This window comes from Procambarus clarkii, chromosome 1 (assembly GCF_040958095.1).
Source record: "Procambarus clarkii isolate CNS0578487 chromosome 1, FALCON_Pclarkii_2.0, whole genome shotgun sequence".
NCBI classification, from domain to species: Eukaryota; Metazoa; Arthropoda; class Malacostraca; order Decapoda; family Cambaridae; genus Procambarus; species Procambarus clarkii.
Genome location: NC_091150.1, coordinates 21,869,081 through 21,889,239, shown reverse-complemented (window position 1 = coordinate 21,889,239; position 20,159 = coordinate 21,869,081). Strand labels below are relative to the sequence as shown.

Sequence of the window (20,159 nt, the reverse complement as noted above, 5' to 3'; positions counted from 1 at the left end):
TGCGAGATGGGGACTTGTATTACCACTGCTGCCTTATTCACTCTTGTGTTGATGATATCCTCATAATGAACATAAGAACATAAGAACATAAGAACAAAGGTAACTGCAGAAGGCCTATTGGCCCATACGAGGCAGCTCCTATTCTATAACCACCCAATCCCACTCATATACTTGTCCAACCCGTGCTTGAAACAATCGAGGGACCCCACCTCCACAATGTTACGCGGCAATTGGTTCCACAAATCAACAACCCTGTTACTGAACCAGTATTTACCCAAGTCTTTCCTAAATCTAAACTTATCCAATTTATACCCATTGTTTCGTGTTCTGTCCTGTGTTGATACTTTTAATACCCTATTAATATCCCCCCGGTTATGTCCATTCATCCACTTGTAAACCTCTATCATGTCACCCCTAACTCTTCGCCTTTCCAGTGAATGCAACTTAAGCTTTGTTAATCTTTCTTCATATGAAAGATTTCTAATTTGGGGAATTAACTTAGTCATCCTACGCTGGACACGTTCAAGTGAATTTATATCCATTCTATAATATGGCGACCAAAACTGAACTGCATAATCTAAATGGGGCCTAACTAGAGCAAGATATAGCTTGAGAACCACACCAGGTGTCTTGTTACTAACGCTGCGATTAATAAATCCAAGTGTCCGATTTGCCTTATTACGAACATTTATGCATTGATCCTTTTGTTTTAAATTCTTACTAATCATAACTCCCAGATCACTTTCGCAATCCGACTTCGCAATCACAACACCATCTAGCTCGTATCTTGTAACTCTATCATCATTACCTAACCTCAGAACTTTACATTTATCAGCATTAAACTGCATCTGCCAATCCTTTGACCATTTCAAAACCCTATCTAGATCAACTTGAAGTGATAGTGAGTCCTCCTCCGAATTAATTTCCCTACCGATTTTCGTATCATCGGCAAATTTGCAAATGTTGCTACTCAAACCTGAATCTAAATCATTTATATATATTATAAACAACAGAGGTCCCAGGACAGAGCCTTGAGGCACTCCACTTACAACATTTTCCCACTCTGACTTGATTCCATTTATACTAACTCTCTGTTTCCTTTGGTATAGCCATGCCCTGATCCAGCTTAATACAGCACCCCCAATACCATGAGACTCTATCTTTTTAATCAGTCTTTCATGTGGCACTGTATCAAAAGCTTTGCTAAAGTCAAGGTATACAACATCGCAATCCTTACCACTATCAACTGCCTCAACAATGCTAGAATAAAAAGATAACAAATTTGTTAAACATGAACGGCCATTTATAAAACCATGTTGCGACTCAATTATTAATTTATGTTTTTCAAGATGAAGACGAATTTTATTTGCTATTATAGATTCGAGTAACTTTCCCACAATAGACGTTAGGCTAATTGGTCGATAGTTAGACGCAAGTGATCTATCTCCTTTCTTAAAAACTGGTATCACATTAGCAACTTTCCAAAACTCTGGCACTCTGCCTGACTCTATTGATTTATTAAATATGGTTGACAGTGGGTCACAAAGCTCCTCTTTGCATTCTTTAAGCACCCTGGCAAACACTTCATCCGGCCCTGGGGATTTGTTTGGTTTGAGTTTTACTATTTGTTTAAGAACATCCTCCCTGGTAACTGTTAAACTCGTCAACCTGTCCTCGTCCCCACCCACATAGACTTGTTCGGCTGAAGGCATATTGTTAAGTTCCTCTTTAGTAAATACAGATACAAAATATTTATTAAAAATACTACTCATCTCTTCATCACTATCTGTTATTTGACCTGTCTCAGTTTTTAATGGACCTATCCTTTCCCTAGTCTTAGTACGATATAACTGAAAAAACCCTTTAGGATTTGTATCTCCCAATGCTCCCAGAGTCTGCCAGTGTAGACTACTCATCACATGCCTCTGTATGACTAACCATCCTGTGTGATGGGGAGTTTTTAGCACCACGTAGCTAGCTTTTATTATATATATATTAATAAAATATATTAATAAATTAATTAAATTAATAATAATTAATTAATAATTAATTAATAATTAATAATTAATTAATAATAAGTATTATATATAAATAATAAATAAATAATAAATAATAATAATTAATAATTAATTAATAATAAATAATTAATTAATAATTAATAATTAATAATTAATAATTAATTAATTAATAATAATTAAATTAATTAAATTATTTAATATATTAATAAAAAAAAGACAACACTTTCAATACTGATTCAATACAACTTTTCTCGTAACATTATATTGTTGCGATAGATTCCTGAAATCAACACTCATCCATAATTCTGTGATTACAATATATCAACCATTTTAATGCACTCGTTCCGTAAATTAATTTTAAACCAAAAATTCCATCTAGTTACCATGACGTCACAGTAGATGACGCGGTCAGTTCCACACGACAACGTGAAGACATGTTGAGTGAAGGGAGGAAGAGGAGCCGTGTTGCGTCCCAGTGTTGTCAGGCTATTGTGGTCCCAGCCCAGATTAATGGTCCTCTCTCCCAGCGTTAATCTTGGGGACGACTCTGTCTTCGCGTAGGTGGTGATCCAGTGGTGTAGAGAGCTGTCCAGAGGCACCACCACCGGCTTCCCGTCCACCCTCCACACCCGCACCTCTGCCAGTAACATGTTCTGTTAACTAAGCCTTAAGACATTCACCAACAATGGTCAGAGTTAACCATAGTTAACATTTCCAGCAAGAGGTTAGGGTTAACCTAGCTCTGTATAAAAACAAATTTCAGATAATACACATATGAGGCCCATTATAAACTGGTGAAGACTTTAGAGAACTGCTAAAACACTTACAAAGTTGAGAGCATAAAAATGTATATAATATAGTTTTGCGAAAGGATGTGACATTATTTAAGTCGATAATGTTGACACTGATTAGTTCGTTAGACATAGTTTATTTCAAGAACTATGCTTCCGTACCCATCCTGTGAGTGGTACTGGACCCCATACCCATCCTGTGAGTGGTAGTGATCCCCATACCCATCCTGTGAGTGGTAGTGGTCCCCATACCCATCCTGTGAGTGGTACTGGACCCCATACCTATCCTGTGAGTGGTAGTGGACCCCATACCCGCCCTGTGAGTGGTAGTGGACCCCACACCTATCCTGTGAGTGGTAGTGGACCCCATACCCATCCTGTGAGTGATAGTGGACCCCATACCCATCCTGTGAGTGGTAGTGGACCCCATACAAATCCTGTGAGTAGTACTGGTCTTCGTACCCATTTAGTGAGTGGTAGTGGACCCTGAACCCATTTAGTTTTTTTTTTTATTATTTTCTACCACAGACGTGGCCACACATTTAGTGAGTGGTAGTGGACCCTGTACCCATTTAGTGAGTGGTAGTGGACCCTGTACCCATTTAGTGAGTGGTAGTGGACCCTGTACCCATTTAGTGAGTGGTAGTGGATCCTGTGCCCATTTAGTGAGTGGTAGTGGACCCTGTACCCATTTAGCGAGTGGTAGTGGACCCTGTACCCATTTAGTGAGTGGTAGTGGTGTAACAAACTAGGCTGTTGTAAGAATTATCCAGAGTGGTTTATCGACAAAAGAGAATGGGAAGCTGAGCCGCATGGTGACCTGACCCCCAGGGGAATTCGCGGTGGAAATAACCGACGCTTTGTTCATATCTGCGTATAATGAATCATCCTATAGTATTCAGTAATTTAGAGAAAATTAGCCTTTATTCATTTTGCATTAAAATTGTATTGTATAATAGTACTGGGTACAATATCAAGAGTATTCTAATTATTGAGTTTAAGTCACCATCAGTGACGTCACGAATCAGATCTAACTTTTAAAGCGGAGTGACCGGCGGTCATAGGTCATCAGGGGTTGACAGGTCTAATATTTCTCAAAGTTTTAATAACCATTTTTGTGATCGGGAACAGCTTTGCCGTTAGATGTTTGTGTAATCTAATTAAAGTAAAATAATTCAACCAGTCTGGATCAATTCAGTACAAACAGAGGTTAATTGTTATAACTTAACCTTGCTAAAGTAACTGGGTAAGCGATGCGGAACAATACAATACTCTGTCTGGGCGAGATCAGACGAGGACAGATCAGTGTGGTCACGGAAGCAGCTGGGATAAGAGGTCAACATCTTACCTCTCCCCAAGAACAGCCCCAACACCTAGAGCTGTAGTCGCCCAAGGTATAGTTGCTATTGTTAAGTATAGAAATAGTCTCATTTGCCACTCAGGTCAAGTAGGGAGTGTTAAAGTGATAGGGAGTGAACATATTTAGATTTTGTTTTAGTTTTCTTTTAATAAATTAAATTTGTTATTAATTTGCATTTTATTGTTTCCATGTGTTTTATGTGTATACTTGTCCTGGTCACGTGGTCCACACGAGGCAGAGTTGCATTGGGCGCCGATTCTAACATCGAATCGGAATTATCATTACCGTGTAATTTATTCCACACTCAAGGTCATCGTTTATAGTGGGGATCAAGCCCCTAGGTTGATTAATTAGCGTGATCGATCCAGACCTCGATCATTGCTCTTGTATTACTGGTCTGGTGGTGGCAGCAGAGGTGACTCTAGGGTTTTGTTCAGAGCTTAGGTCACGTCATACTGGGTGTAGAATCCTAAGTCGGTCAATCGTCTTAGGACCACGTGGCGTGGAGTTGGCTTTGGTAAAAGTTTTGGAGTCCCTTGGTTTAGAAATAAAAGTAAGAATACGGGTAGAGGGAGTAGAAAGAAGGAAGTAAAGAGAGAGGAACCCGAACCCGTGTTACAATGGTGCACAGCGGTGGTTTCAACAATTTTGTTTGAAATTGTTGAAAGGCTCACGCGTCTAGCCGTTCGAACACGTGCGCGGATGCTAAGGAGACAGCCGCGGGCCCGGATTAGCAGTGCGCCCCACAAGTGCGTTTGAGTGGGGATTGGCGAATCTTGGGTCATGCGGGCTGATATGATTAAGGTTAGTTAGTAAGATTAGGCTGTTAAAATTAGATTTATTGAAAAGGAGACCGCTCCGAGTTGATTGGACTGGGTACCATACTCGACCCATTGCAATTAATTCAGAGGTGTTGGGAGCCGCCATACTCTCAACAGCAGTTCCTTGAGGGCTGTCGGGGGCGGATATATCTGTGGGACGCCAGTAGATAGTCCGAGGGCGTTATTAGACGACCCAAAACGCTAAGGAAAAACGTAATCCGTGAAGGGCGTTGCGGCCTCCGAGGGACGGACTAGTAAACTACCTAGCAGCGATTCAACAACTAAGTGATCGCACACTTAGTGGAGGTTGAGTCGTCCCTAGTCATAATTGTTGCTGAAAGCTGCGTGTCGCTCTGTTGGAACCTAGATGGTGTGGCCTCTAGGCTAGGTGTGGTACGGCGAGCCGGTAGGAACAATTATAAGTTTAAGTCGAGTGCATTTTTGAATTAAGTATACTTAAATTTATAAAGTAATTTCCGTTTATTTGCGTTGTTCTAGATTAATTTTTTCCCCTAAATTCAATCCCCGGTTAAAATTTTTCCCAAGTGTTTAGCGTTTTCTTGCATATTAGGCTAAGTGCGTACGTTAAGTTTTGTTATTCCCTGTTCTATTAGTCTAAGTCAGAGGCGTTGTTGCTAGAGTGTAGTTAATCCTCTGGACTTAGGGCTATATGTCGGTCACGATAGATAAGTGAAGGAGTTTAAGGGATAATAAGTTGCGTGTAAATGCTTAATAGAGTCCGTGGTATATTTCTAAGTATTTTGGGATAAGTTTTCGGCTAAGTCGATGTCGGAAACTCGTTAACTAATTAATTTGTATTCGTGGGTCACGTGTATGATCTGGGCGTCATTAGGATTCTCCAGTCGATGCGAGTGATATTTTCTAGTTTTTACCAGTAAGACGGTAGAATTGTGTTTGTAGACTTAGAATTCTGTTTTCAGTAGAAACGTAGGTGGAAAATTTTCTAAGTCCAGCTTGGGCTAGAATCTGACTTTTTGGCGGAAATTCTAATTTTTCATGTTTCGTGTATATTCTGGGGCCAGTATTACTCTCTAGTGCGCGCAAGGGACGTAATTCTGTTCGTAAAGCATTAAACAGTGATAATTACATTTTTGCCGAATTTAGTTATTTTTCGAGAAAATCGTGTCGTAATTTTGTCAGAGTCCATTTGAGGTGAAAATCTCTGATTTTGACGAAAATTCGAATTAGTGAGTGTTGAAACCGCCCGATGTGTCAGTATTGTTCTGTATACAACGTCAGTATTAAATAATAACGTATTTATATCTGGGAACGAGAAACCCAAATTTTCGTGAATTAAAGGAGTTTTGTGATATTTGGGGTGATAGAAATTTTTTTCCCTCGGAGTCAGGAAAATTGGCAGAGTCCAGCAATTGAGTAAAAACGTAGTTTTTTGATAAAAATTCAATTTTTAGTAAGCATTTATAGGTCCTGGGTGTCTATATTAATCGCTAGAGCGGTTTATTAACGTAAAACTAGTTATTTTCCTTCAGAACAAAAATTTTGATTTTTCAGCGTTTAAGCGAAAAAGCGCGGGACTTAGTTTTTTTTCAGCGCAGCTGGTCCCGCTCCATCAGTCATCAGTGGCCACGCTGCTCACTTCAAGCGCGTTTAGTATTCAAGTACAGTAAATATTCTTTATTAATCCATCACGAGTGCTGCGCGTTAGTTGCGTTATCATTTAAATTGTTTTATATAAATTAGATTCTTTAATTTTTTTAACGTAAAGGACTTAGGTTTCAGCAATAGAACTGCGGGATATTTCACGGTCAGACACGAGTGCGGGGTAGACACTCATTCATTGGATTCACTTCAACGATTCTCTCGATAAATCGGTGTATTTCCTATTTTGGGGATTTAGTAGTTGTTTCTTGGAAAAGAGTTGCGATTTTTTTTTATTATTTGTGTAAGATCACGGTTGTAGTGAGTTCGGGTCGAGGGTGTACTAAAGGGTAGTTTAGAAGAGACGTGGCACACCAGGAATCACAGAAAATGTTTAACCCAGATAATGGCCAGTCAGTAGGGACCAGTGGGAATGGGAGTGTAGAGGATAGAACCTCTTCCGACACCACTGGGGACCGCTCAGGTAGCTCAACTGGCACCACAGGTGGGGCCAGTGGGACTGAAGCGACGAGTTCACGGGTTCTGCATGGGACTGGGCAGTCGAGGGTATCTTTCCATCCCTGGAGAGATACTATTATTGACATGAGTGGGGAGTCTTGCGAGGAGTCGTCCCATGAGTGGGGAGAGCCGTCTTGGGTTCCCCCACAAATAACATCGACGCCATGCCAGCAGGGTAGACAGGGGGCCTCAGTTAGTATGGCAGGACGTCCCACTTCGCTCGGTAGAGAACAGCAACCCGTTCAACGGGAATATGAACAACCACACCAACAGCAGGAACTACCCAACATAACACCAATACCACAGCACCCACAACACCTAGGTACACCTCATCCGTCACTACAACAACCCCAACCCCACCTCCCATACCAACCCTTCCCCCAACCCCAGGCCACTCCATACCCATTCCAACCCCAGGCCACCCCATACCCATACCCATACCCATTCCAACCCCAGGCCACCCCATACCCATTCCAACCCCAGGCCACCCCATACCCATACCCATTCCAACCCCAGGCCACCCCATACCCATTCCAACTCCAGGCCACACCATACCCACCCCAACCTCAATCCACACCCCAACCTCAATCCACACCCCAACCCGAGGCCACCCACACCATACCTCAGCCTCAACCCCAACCTCAATCCACACCCCAACCCGAGGCCACCCACACCATACCTCAGGCCAAACCCCAACCTCAACCCAGTCCCCAACCCCGGGACCCACCCACTGCCAGTAGCTCCGCGTCACATGCAGAGGGACTTGTGAGTCTGATTCCCAAGTTGACTCTGCCGACACTCAGAGGTAGGGAGTTGTCGCTCATTAAGGTGGAACGCAACCGCCAGGTGGAAGACTGGCTTTGTGAAATTGGTTCGATGCTGGAAGCTGTCCCGGGGGATAGATCGAAAATTGCTCTCGCTATGGGGGCTTGCGTGCACGTAGCCGGTCCACTGGCGGGATTTACAGAGTTTCAGCACCTGACATCTTGGCCTCAGTTTGTCCAAGCGATTAGGGGCAGATTCAAAGACAGGGTTTCGGAGGATGAGGCTTACTTTTATCTCGAGTCACTTAAGAGGGATGACCGAAGCACTGTCAAGGATTTCGGGTCAATATTAAAGAGAAGGGTTGACGACCTCACTAAGGAACTGGGGTTCGATTCGAGTCAGGCAGAGCAATTCGCTAAAGAGTTGTTCTGCAAAACGTTACCTTCCGATATGGGGCCATTGTTCCTTGCGGGGAGAGCGGGTGTGAGTTATGAAGACCTAGTCCAACAGGCCGCCACAGCCCTAGACAGGCAGACGCGCGCAGGGACATCGGGCACTCAGTTGTCGCCATACGTAGAGGCGGTAAGTAAAGGCGAGGGAGCCAAGCCGAGTCACTGTGGCGCGGGTTCATCAAGCAGGAGGCAGCCCTCAGCGGCAAGTTCGAGCCACCCTGCGCGGGGTAACAACAGGGATCCGCGTAGGTGTTACTCCTGCGGGATGCGTGGTCACATACAGAGGGACTGTAAAGTCACTATTACGAGAGCATGAAAGCAGTCTCCTAGTGATGGTAGGCCTACTTTTGAGGTGAAAGTGGAAGGTGAGAGATTGACAGCTTTTGTTGATACAGGAAGCCAGGCAACGGTAATTAAAAAGTCAGCCTTCAGCAATTTTAAGTATGCACGTCTTCAACGTTGCGCAAAGACATTAACAGCAGTCAATGGGAAAAAGATTGAGATCGTAGGTCAAGGTACAGTTAATTTTGAGATTGATGGGGCATTGCAGCCTCACACATGTACGATCGTAGAGAACCTTGATTTTCCTGGTCACATCTTAATGGGAACTGATTTTCTGTCGCGATTTGATTATTCCTTGTCTGCTCAAAAAGGGGCTAGGAACTGCAGGTTGCAGTTGGGACAGACTTCCTACCCAGTGGAGATGATCGACCATCCCCCAGTTGTAGCTTCAATTAAACGGAAGCTGAAATATAATGCGCACTATCCAAAATTGATTTTTAAGTCTCTTCCAGACACAGTTAAGAGGTCATGCGCCTTGCATGCATTGACCAAACAGAGTTGCCCACCACATTCTGTTAAATTTATTAAAGTAGCCGTGGGACGTCACATACAACCAGGTACCACCCTTCAGGTGGCTGGGAGATGTGATAGTTTATTAATTCCTCATCACTTAGTTGTAGTGCTCGATAAAGGTGCACTCATTCCAGTTGTCAATCTTTCACATAAGACTTTTCGCTTCAGGGCAGGTGATAGGGTATCTCAGGGAACCATGGTGGAGGACACAGAAATCTTTCACCATGAGTCAGCTGAGACGCCAGCCGTCACTGCACAATGTAGTGCACTGAATATGTTGAACACTAAAACTCCATCCAAAGTACAATACGAAACGAGAAATGTTGCACAGAATGTTGAGGAAGTGGAAAAATTAATTTCAGCACTTGATTTGCAACATGTTGCACAGGCAGATAGGAAGGCACTGAGAGGAGTTTTACGAAAATTCCCGAAATTGTTTGCGACAGAGGATGACCAGATTGGTCTCCTTGATAAGATCGAGCACACCATTCCAACTGGTGATCATTTGCCTGTGTACACGAGACAGTGGAGGTTGCCGGAACAGGCAAAGAACATTATCAGGGAGGAGTGCCAGAAAATGTTGAGACAGGGCGTGATAGAGCCTAGTACGTCACCGTGGCTCTCTCCTGTTGTACTAGTTCGGAAACCGGACGGTAGTTATCGTTTCTGTGTTGACTACCGGAAGGTGAACGAACTAACTAAGGGTGATGTGTATCCGTTGCCCCGAATACAGGAGATAATAGATCAATTTGGTGCTGCTAAGTATTTCTCAACTCTTGACGCAAAATCGGCGTATTGGGCGATTCCGGTGGCAGAACAGGATAGGGAAAAAACAGCATTCTCGGATGGTAGGCACACTTATCAATTCCGTAGGATGCCGTTTGGTTTGAAGACAGCGCCTTCGTCGTTTCAGAGGGCCATCAACTTTATCCTTAGTCCGGTACTGGGTAGGCATTCTTTAGCGTACCTGGATGATGTTGTGATATATTCCAGGACGTTTGAGGAACACCTACAGGACTTGACTGAGACTTTGAAGTTGTTAGATCAGGCAGGTTTCAGGCTGAATGTTCAGAAGTGCACCTTGGCGGCTCAGAAATTCAAATTTCTGGGGTTCCAGGTGTGCCCAGACGGTATCCGACCTGACCCAGATTCTTGCCGCGCCATTGCTGACATGCCTACTCCAAGGACAGCAAAGGACGTGCGTAGGTTTTTGGGGGCGGCCGGATATTTTCGTCGTCATATTGAAGGTTTCGCGGGCATTTCAGCACCCCTGACTGATCTGACAAAGAAAAATGCGAAGTTTGTGTGGACATCAGAACATGACGAGGCCTATCGCAAACTGAAAGACCAACTAATCACGACACCGGTATTGGCTATTCCTGATTTTGAGAAAGAGTGGGAAGTGCACACTGACGCCAGCGGTATTGCTATTGGCGGGTGCTTAATTCAGCGAGACGCAGATAATTTACCCCATCCAGTAGCCTATTTCAGTAGGAAGGTCAAAGGACCTGAAGTTCGTTATTCAGCTACGGATCGGGAGGCACTGGCAGTAGTAGAATCAGTTAGGTATTTCGAGCCTTACCTATTTCAGCGGCATTTTGTAATCTACACAGACCATCGAGCGTTAACACATATATTTAAAAAGCGAACGAAATGCCCACGAATGTCACGCTGGTCTCACGAACTTTCGGCCCACTCATTCCAGATTTTGTACAAGCCTGGTCCAGCCCATGTTGTGCCAGATACGCTAAGTAGAAATATAGCGGCAATGCAGATTAATGAAAATATTGAAACCATTCCATCGGATAAAATGAGAGAATACCAGATGAACGAGCCTAGATGGAAAGAAATTATTGAGTATTTAGAGGGAGGAAAATACCCGAAAAAGAAAAAGAATTTACCTATTCATGATTTTGAGATGAAACAGGGCGTCCTGTATTATGTTAATAGCCAGAATGATAGGGCAGTATTTCAACTCGTTATTCCGGACGCGTTGCGGTCATCAGCGTTAAAGCTTGCGCATGCTTCAAAAATTGCAGGGCATCCGGGGATCTTTAAAACGCACTTAAAAGCAAAGTCTCTATTTTATTTTCCAGGATTACTTTCTGAGGTAATCAATTTCGTGAAGTCGTGTCCTCGTTGCCAGAGGAGGAAATAAGGTACCCTTAAGGTACAAGCCCCACTTCAGGAATTTCCTGAAATTCGTGAACCGTTAGATCGTGTGGGGGCCGATCTGATTGATTTACACCACAGTCATGCGGGTAACAGATACGTGTTGGTGCTAGTTGACCATCTGTCTAGATACACTACACTAGTTGCATTACCTCAGAAGGATTCTCGTACGGTTGCAGATGCGTTCTTGCGTAGGTTCGTTACTGTATTCGGACCTCCTAAAGTTTTAGTCTCTGACCGGGGTCAAGAATTCAATGGGAATATATTTAGAGAAGTTTGTAAGATTTTAGAGACAACTTCGGCTTTTACAACGGCCTACCACCCACAAGCAAACGGAAACGGTTAACAGTCTCCGTGGTGTAGTGGTAAGACACTCGCCTGGCGTTCCGCGAGCGCTATGTCATGGGTTCGTATCCTGGCCGGGGAGGATTTACTGGGCGCAATTCCTTAACTGTAGCCTCTGTTTAACGCAACAGTAAAATGTGTACTTGGATGAAAAAACGATTCTTCGCGGCAGGGGATCGTATTCCAGGGACCATAGGATTAAGGACTTGCCCGAAACGCTACGCGTACTAGTGGCTGTACAAGAATGTAACAACTCTTGTATATATCTCAAAAAAAAAAAAAAAAAAAAAAAAAAAAAAAAAAAAAAAAAGAATGACGGAACGGACTAATCGTTCAGTCAAGGATATGCTTGCAATCCTTGCTGAACATGATGCAAACACCTGGGATGAACACCTACCCTATGTTCAGTTCGCCTTGAATACTGCCATCCACCAATCAATTAACACCCAACCACTTCATTTGTTTACTGGTAATTCATGCAATTTCCCGTCAGGTCTGCTTAACAGACATAATGTTGCATACGGGGAGGACTATCCTTCAGAGGTCCTTGGAAAAATGAGAAATGCATGGAATATTGCAGCTGAAGCGTCCAAGAAGGCACGGACTCGGTATGCTCATTTTTATGACAAGAAAGTGCGCCCTCTTGAGTTGAAGGAAGGAAGCCTCGTATTGAGAGTGAATGAGGCTGCGCCCGCCAATCAGAGCAGGAAACTAGCTCCGAGGTGGCGAGGACCATATAGAGTAATTAAAAGGGCGGGGCCGGTTAATCTTGTTATAAAAGGAGTGTTCGAGGACCAGGTGGAAAGGACAATTCATGTAAATAAATTGAAACATTATCATGCTAGAGAGGAATTAGAACTGCCTTCAGCGGGTCTAGTTCCTGACTCAGCAGTGCTGACTCATGGCTTCACCGACGAGTCAGAAGATGAGGATGACCCTCTGTCATCGCTCATCAGTAGTCAGGTGCAGTCTCGCCACCCTATGGTGACGAGATCTCGCGCTGTACAGTAAAGTAACTTCCTTAGTTAGTATAATTTAGTATTGATTAGATTTTCCTGTAAAGGCAATGAGATGTACTATGTCTATACTTAACTCAGGTAGCAACTTTTACCGTGCTCTGGGGTTCCACCTCCACCAAACCCAGAGTATATCTATGCTTCCGCTGTGTTGTGTCTGTCTGTTCCCAGGTCTGATTGGTACGCCGACCCAGTTGTTCCAGCCACACGTGAACCCTTGTCTGTAAAGACCGAGGGGGGAGGCACGTTACACAAAGCCCTCCCCCCACTAGACCCAGTAACCCATACATCAGTTACTTTGGGGATGAGTGACTGTCCAAGAGTCACCCGGCCGACGCCTCACGTCACTAACGAGGTTGTCAGGGCCAGCGAGCTGTCCACATTATAGCAGTCACCGGAGGTGCCATACAACGCCGGGGTAGCTGTCTCGAGATCACCACTACCCACCTGCTGCGTCATCAAGACTGCAGCCATTCCAGCAGTGTTGGAGGAGAGGTCAAGAAATGGAAAGCACGTAGCAGTACTCAAGAATTTCGCCGGAAGATTAATGATTACGCCATCTGAAGTAACAAGAAAGCAGAAGTAAGGCGGTCACAGGTGGAAGGCACGGTTTCCCTACAGAGTACCGGGACTCGCCAATAGAAGGTCGCAAAATTGTCTCCTTTGGCCTAAAGTCGGCGGTACGAGGGTATGCACAGTTGGTGTTTACGGCCTAGTAACCTGGTGACATCAAGAAACGCCTGAGATGACGTGAGCAATGATGGAAGACGAGATTCACCTGTTCTGCAAACAAGCAACCCGCCTCTACGACCTTCTAACATCACTCCTGCTAGGAGACACCGTTGGTACATCCAGTTCTGCTCTGCTGTGGTCATCTGCGACAAGTTTAACATCAAGACTACCGTGTGAACTGTGATTGATACGAAGGCGTGTGGACTGTCGAGAGCAAGATTAATGGCCGAAGTAACAGTATTCTACAGCTGTCACTTGGCACTCCGCTCTACTACACTCTGTCGTCATTCAAGAGTACCGGATGGGAGTACAAGAGGACCAGGTATTGATGTCTACACATGAGAAGAAGCAAGATCGACACCGTCATCGTCAGCGACTACATTCAGCATCCAGCAGCATCGATTTTTTTTTCTCGTTTACTCAATATGAACAATTGATACAAACAACAAAGTTGGCTCTGAACATCTGTGTAAAGAACATCTGGACACTTTTGTTTAAATGTTGAAAAACAGATTTAGAATCAATACTTTATAAATGTTGAAAAACAGATTTAAAATAATAATTCTAGCATAATATATGAAAATTTTACTCTATAAATTGGTCAGTAATCAAAATCGAAGCCCCTGTGTAATTGTCTCAGCCCAGAACAAACGGTTATGGAAAATTATGTTGTGTGCTATTTTTTTCAGAATGTTTGGACACAGGAGAGGCGGACCAATATAAACATTGACACTTCTAGTGAGTGAGAACACTTGGCTGTACAGTCAGCTGAAACCTGTGATATAGTATAGGAATTTTTTTTTTTTATATTTTTAGATACATGTAATAAACGTTAGGTGTGTTCCTTAACATGTCAAGGTTGACATTGATGGGGAGTGGTTAGTACACGGATGTGAACTTGATAGTTCCGTAGTACGCTCCCGGATGACTGAAAGTTCAGTCTGATGATATAACTTTAATGTTTGTTTGAGCACGGTGTGGCCGGCTCTAGAGGACACATGGACTTGGCTAGTGAAGAGCCAAGAGAGTTTAATAGCTAGTTTTTGATGGTAGAGTAGGGACATGTTATTTAGCTATGTCAGTAAGGATAGGATGTATGTTTCCTGATATTGGAGGATTGCTGTCAGTTGACAGCTGAGAAATTTATGAAATATGAACATGTTCATTATGATGTTGGACTATTATTTGTCAAATTTTATTAGTTAGGTTAGCTTTTGTTTGTGGCATGAGTTGAATTGTGGGTTTGGATACTAAACCTCGTGAATTTTAACAAATTAACAAGGTTTACTAAGTGCTTGTGCGGGGGGGTTGTAACAAACTAGGCTGTTGTAAGAATTATCCAGAGTGGTTTATCGACAAAAGAGAATGGGAAGCTGAGCCGCATGGTGACCTGACCCCCAGGGGAATTCGCGGTGGAAATAACCGACGCTTTGTTCATATCTGCGTATAATGAATCATCCTATAGTATTCAGTAATTTAGAGAAAATTAGCCTTTATTCATTTTGCATTAAAATTGTATTGTATAATAGTACTGGGTACAATATCAAGAGTATTCTAATTATTGAGTTTAAGTCACCATCAGTGACGTCACGAATCAGATCTAACTTTTAAAGCGGAGTGACCGGCGGTCATAGGTCATCAGGGGTTGACAGGTCTAATATTTCTCAAAGTTTTAATAACCATTTTTGTGATCGGGAACAGCTTTGCCGTTAGATGTTTGTGTAATCTAATTAAAGTAAAATAATTCAACCAGTCTGGATCAATTCAGTACAAACAGAGGTTAATTGTTATAACTTAACCTTGCTAAAGTAACTGGGTAAGCGATGCGGAACAATACAATACTCTGTCTGGGCGAGATCAGACGAGGACAGATCAGTGTGGTCACGGAAGCAGCTGGGATAAGAGGTCAACATCTTACCTCTCCCCAAGAACAGCCCCAACACCTAGAGCTGTAGTCGCCCAAGGTATAGTTGCTATTGTTAAGTATAGAAATAGTCTCATTTGCCACTCAGGTCAAGTAGGGAGTGTTAAAGTGATAGGGAGTGAACATATTTAGATTTTGTTTTAGTTTTCTTTTAATAAATTAAATTTGTTATTAATTTGCATTTTATTGTTTCCATGTGTTTTATGTGTATACTTGTCCTGGTCACGTGGTCCACACGAGGCAGAGTTGCATTGGGCGCCGATTCTAACATCGAATCGGAATTATCATTACCGTGTAATTTATTCCACACTCAAGGTCATCGTTTATAGTGGGGATCAAGCCCCTAGGTTGATTAATTAGCGTGATCGATCCAGACCTCGATCATTGCTCTTGTATTACTGGTCTGGTGGTGGCAGCAGAGGTGACTCTAGGGTTTTGTTCAGAGCTTAGGTCACGTCATACTGGGTGTAGAATCCTAAGTCGGTCAATCGTCTTAGGACCACGTGGCGTGGAGTTGGCTTTGGTAAAAGTTTTGGAGTCCCTTGGTTTAGAAATAAAAGTAAGAATACGGGTAGAGGGAGTAGAAAGAAGGAAGTAAAGAGAGAGGAACCCGAACCCGTGTTACAGTGGACCCTGTACCCATTTAGTGAGTGGTAGTGGACCCTGTACCCATTTAGTGAGTGGTAGTGGACCCTGTACCCATTTAGTGAGTGGTAGTGGATCCTGTGCCCATTTAGTGAGTGGTAGTGGACCCTGTACCCATTTAGCGAGTGGTAGTGGACCCTGTACCCATTTAGTGAGTGGTAGTGGACCCTGTACCCATTTAGTGAGCAGTAGTGAACCCCGAACCTCTTTAGTGAGCAGTCGTGAGCCCCGCCCACTAGATGGGTATGTATCCAACATGGGGTTGTGGTTGGTGTTCCGTGCCCAACATGGGCATGTGGACGATGTTCCGTGCCCAACATGGGCATGAGGACGGTATTCCGTGTCCAACATGGGCATAAGGACGATGTTCCGTGTCCAACATGGGCATGTGGTCGATGTTCCGTGTCCTACATGGGCATGTGTTGTGTGATACTCACTTTCATGACAGTCGAGTGTGAGGTTGCTGCCGGTAAACTTAATGCTCCTGATGGGCAAGTGTTGAGATCTGGTGTTGTTGAATGTGGTGTTGATGGCGGGGGAGACTACTTCATACTGCGTCGTCACTCTGAAGATCAACTCCTGCCACCCGGGCCTCACAGCTGCAGGCAGGGCGCGTGTTGTAGATTCTTTATATATATGGGCACTGATGCGAGTGAAACTAATGTTGTTTGTAGTGAAAGTAATGGTGTCATAATTCTCTGGGTAGCCATCACCCAGGTTGACTTGGATAGTGAGGATGGTATGGTCGTGACTGCCAGAGGGCGACCAGACACTGATGTGGGCCTCCGACCACCTCCACTCCGACGTCACGCTCGACCTCACAATACATCCTGTAAAGTCATCAGTTATCAGCACCAAATGTGTTTGCAAATTCCAACTAAAGCTTACTCCTATTTTAACTTTGGAGAATTGAATTGAAATTGAAATACGTTTTTGAGGTATTAACCATTAAACTGCGCATGGCGTATGTATACGACAACACGATGGCACAATTAGTTAAATTTTTCAGATTTGTTCTAACGCTTTAAAATTTTTTGTACATAATCTACTAGACAAAAACTCCAACTTTGTCTAAATGATCACCAAAGAAACTTGAAAACCAAGAAAATTAAAAATAAATACAAAATTTAATATTGAAATTTTCAAATTTTCAGATCAGTTGAAATAATATTAATATCATCAAATGTTTATTAAGTGTTATTATCCTCCCAGAATAGTATATGATCTTCATTTTAATAGAATTAGAATATAGATTTTCAATTTAGTTTACTGTAAAAAAAATCGTCAATATAGCATTTGAAATATGCACCAAATTAAGACAACAAAATTTATAACTCGAAACGTTTAAAGTTTATGAATATGATTGTAGAACAGACAGCTGTGTACATTATATGTAAAAATGGTGAAAATCGGTCAGAAACTGGATTTTTTCAAGCTGACTCACTGTTGAAACTCTAGTTTTAGAGATAATTGAAGTTGAAGTTATCGACAATATATAAAGTAGTTCTAATTCATTAATTTACTTGTATGTTTTAATAAACACTGTTTGGCATTCGTACTCGAGTATATGAAAGTTGTAGGTCAATATGTATTGAAATGAAGTCAAGAAAAATAACTCCCCCCTTAAAAAAAATATAGGAATAATTATAATAATTATAATGATTTAGGGGATATATTTAGGGTATACTTTATATAAGTCAAAAAGCCCTAATCTGGTCCCTAATCATCAAAACAATGTAAAGAAACAAGGAAAATAGAGTTTGAAATCCGTGAAAAAATCAGGCAAAAAAAAATCAAAGTCCCAAGTTCTGCCTGTTATGACTGATTTATTTGTTGACCAATTTAATTCTATCTTCACATAGTTAGGGACGGGTATGCACTCTCCAGGATGTAGAGGTTTCAACAAAATCAGATAATAAACAAAGAAAAAACAAAAATAAAAAATAATATCTCCCCTAAAAAAAATTGTGGACATTGGTGAAAGTAACATGTATTACCATTGGACATTTGTATGATATATCCAAAATAGAGCATAATAACATACTCATTATTATTTGTGTTATTATGTATTACTCAGCAGTGTTATAGAGGCACCAGCTGCATATCCACTTTATGGATACTTCTGACTACTATTCCTCTTCTTTGTGCATCAGACAGGTGCTTGCATCTCCTTATTATTGCATTATCCTTCAGTTCCAGATAATAGGAGCTCTTCTCATTATCAACAAAACGTTCTTCTTTTAAAAAAAATGTCTAAAATACATTTCTGTAAATATTGGGATGAAACTTTCACGTCGCTGAAGCCAATAAGTTGGAGATTTGTTTAACATTTAATATTAATTTTCACATAATTCAAATACATTTTCGCCCAGCCCCAGCTTATATACCCATCCCAGGCTGTAGCAGTGTATGGGTTAATACACACACAAAGGGATTAGGACACTCAAGCTATTGTCAATCCATTTAGTACAATGAGATATATATTTAGTACAATATATATATATATATGTTTCATTGAATATGACCGCATATTCTGTATTTATTATTTTCTGGTTTAGGGCTTCTATCCCTCTAACTATTTTCTTAGCATCAGGACTTAATTGGATGCTAAGAAAATAGTTAGAGGGATAGAAGCCCTAAACCAGAAAATAATAAATACAGAATATGCGGTCATATTCAATGAAACATGTTTGAAAGAAAACCTGCTGCCAGTATACACCAATATATATATATATATATATATATATATATATATATATATATATATATATATATATATATATATATATATATATATATATATATATATATATGTATATATATATATATATATATATATATATATATATATATATATATATATATATATATATATATATATATATATATATGTGTGTGTATATCACGAAAATAAACACGTGATTAAGAATGTGACAATGTCAGACCACGAAGGAAAAATGAAACAGGAAATTTCCTTAAGTACTTTCGTATATTAAATATACGAAACCTTCTGAAGATGTATTTAATATACGAAAGTACTTAAGGAAATTTCCTTTTTCATTTTTCCTTCGTGGTCTGACATTGTCATATATATATATATATATATATATATTAGTATATTTTGGTAGCAGTCTTTCCTGTAGACATATATTATTAAATATGACCGAAAAAGTAAGATTAATAATTCTAACACGAATTTTCTCCATCTTTCTTATGTTTCTTTTCACTGTTGATGGTAATTCAAAGATCAATTCTCCAAAATTCATTTTTATTTCTAGTTGAACAGATGCAACAGGTGAAAGGAAACTTAGGGTGTATGTGTAACTGTATCCCACTACCTAAAGTTTCATACAGACCTCAGTAACCTTAATCAGAACTAAAGAGTTATCTCACCTTGGTCAATATTTAGAGCTGTGGAACCTCCCACAACACAACCGGTAATTAACACAAGCGCTAGCAAGAAATACATCATAACCTGGAAGCACTCAAGGCGTTAACGACCACATTTCACTACACACAGCTAAGTCAGAACTGCCTTCCTGGGCAAGGGTTTGGTGAGCGTATATGATAACCAGTTATAGATAACATATTTATCTCGCTGCTGCACCCTTCAACTATCTTATCAACGAATAATGAGCAACAGTTAAAACTAATTAAATTAAGCAATCTCTACCTGATGTGCGTGTTTTGGCAAGACTTGGTCCCACAGTGGACCGTTGACAACAACGCCAGCAAACATTTAACAACTTGGGCCAGGTTAAGAATAAAGATGGAAGAGTCGCACTATTAAGATGAGGGTTTGGTAAATGGTTTATATAAAACATAGGATCTGGCTAAGATTATGGAGCTTTAATGACCTAATATCCACCCGACAAGGGTTCAGCAAGCGCAAGTCTCTGATCCACACATATATATATTCTTAAGCTGTACAACACAAGGAGGGTGCGAGAAAGCGTCTGGTCTCGTGTTTGTCTGTCTGTTCTTCCACCACTGGTCGGTTGCCTCTCATCTGCCATTTTCCCCGAACTCCGCCGTTTAGGGGGTACTGAAGTCACTACAGAACTTCCCTCTCCTCTCCGGACGACGAGGTACCAGAGAGTCCAGGAATTAGGCAGGGCGGTGCA

General features: G+C 41.7%; 1 protein-coding gene across 2 annotated transcripts in view; it reads right to left on the bottom strand.

The window, feature by feature from the left end:
- LOC123757649 (uncharacterized) overlaps positions 1–19,582 on the bottom strand; it is a 111,745-nt gene extending 92,163 nt beyond the window's left edge. For both annotated transcript variants that reach the window (XR_011225814.1, XM_069317631.1), the window contains exons 1-3: positions 19,429–19,582; positions 16,473–16,865; positions 2,402–2,655 (exon numbers count right to left, since the gene is read on the bottom strand). Coding sequence is in view for 1 of the 2 variants with exons in the window: in XM_069317631.1 (XP_069173732.1) it covers positions 2,402–2,655; positions 16,473–16,865; positions 19,429–19,507 (726 nt within the window). In the remaining variant the exon portion in view is untranslated. The remainder of the gene's footprint in view (positions 1–2,401; positions 2,656–16,472; positions 16,866–19,428) is intronic.
- Between the last annotated feature and the right edge of the window lie 577 nt (positions 19,583–20,159).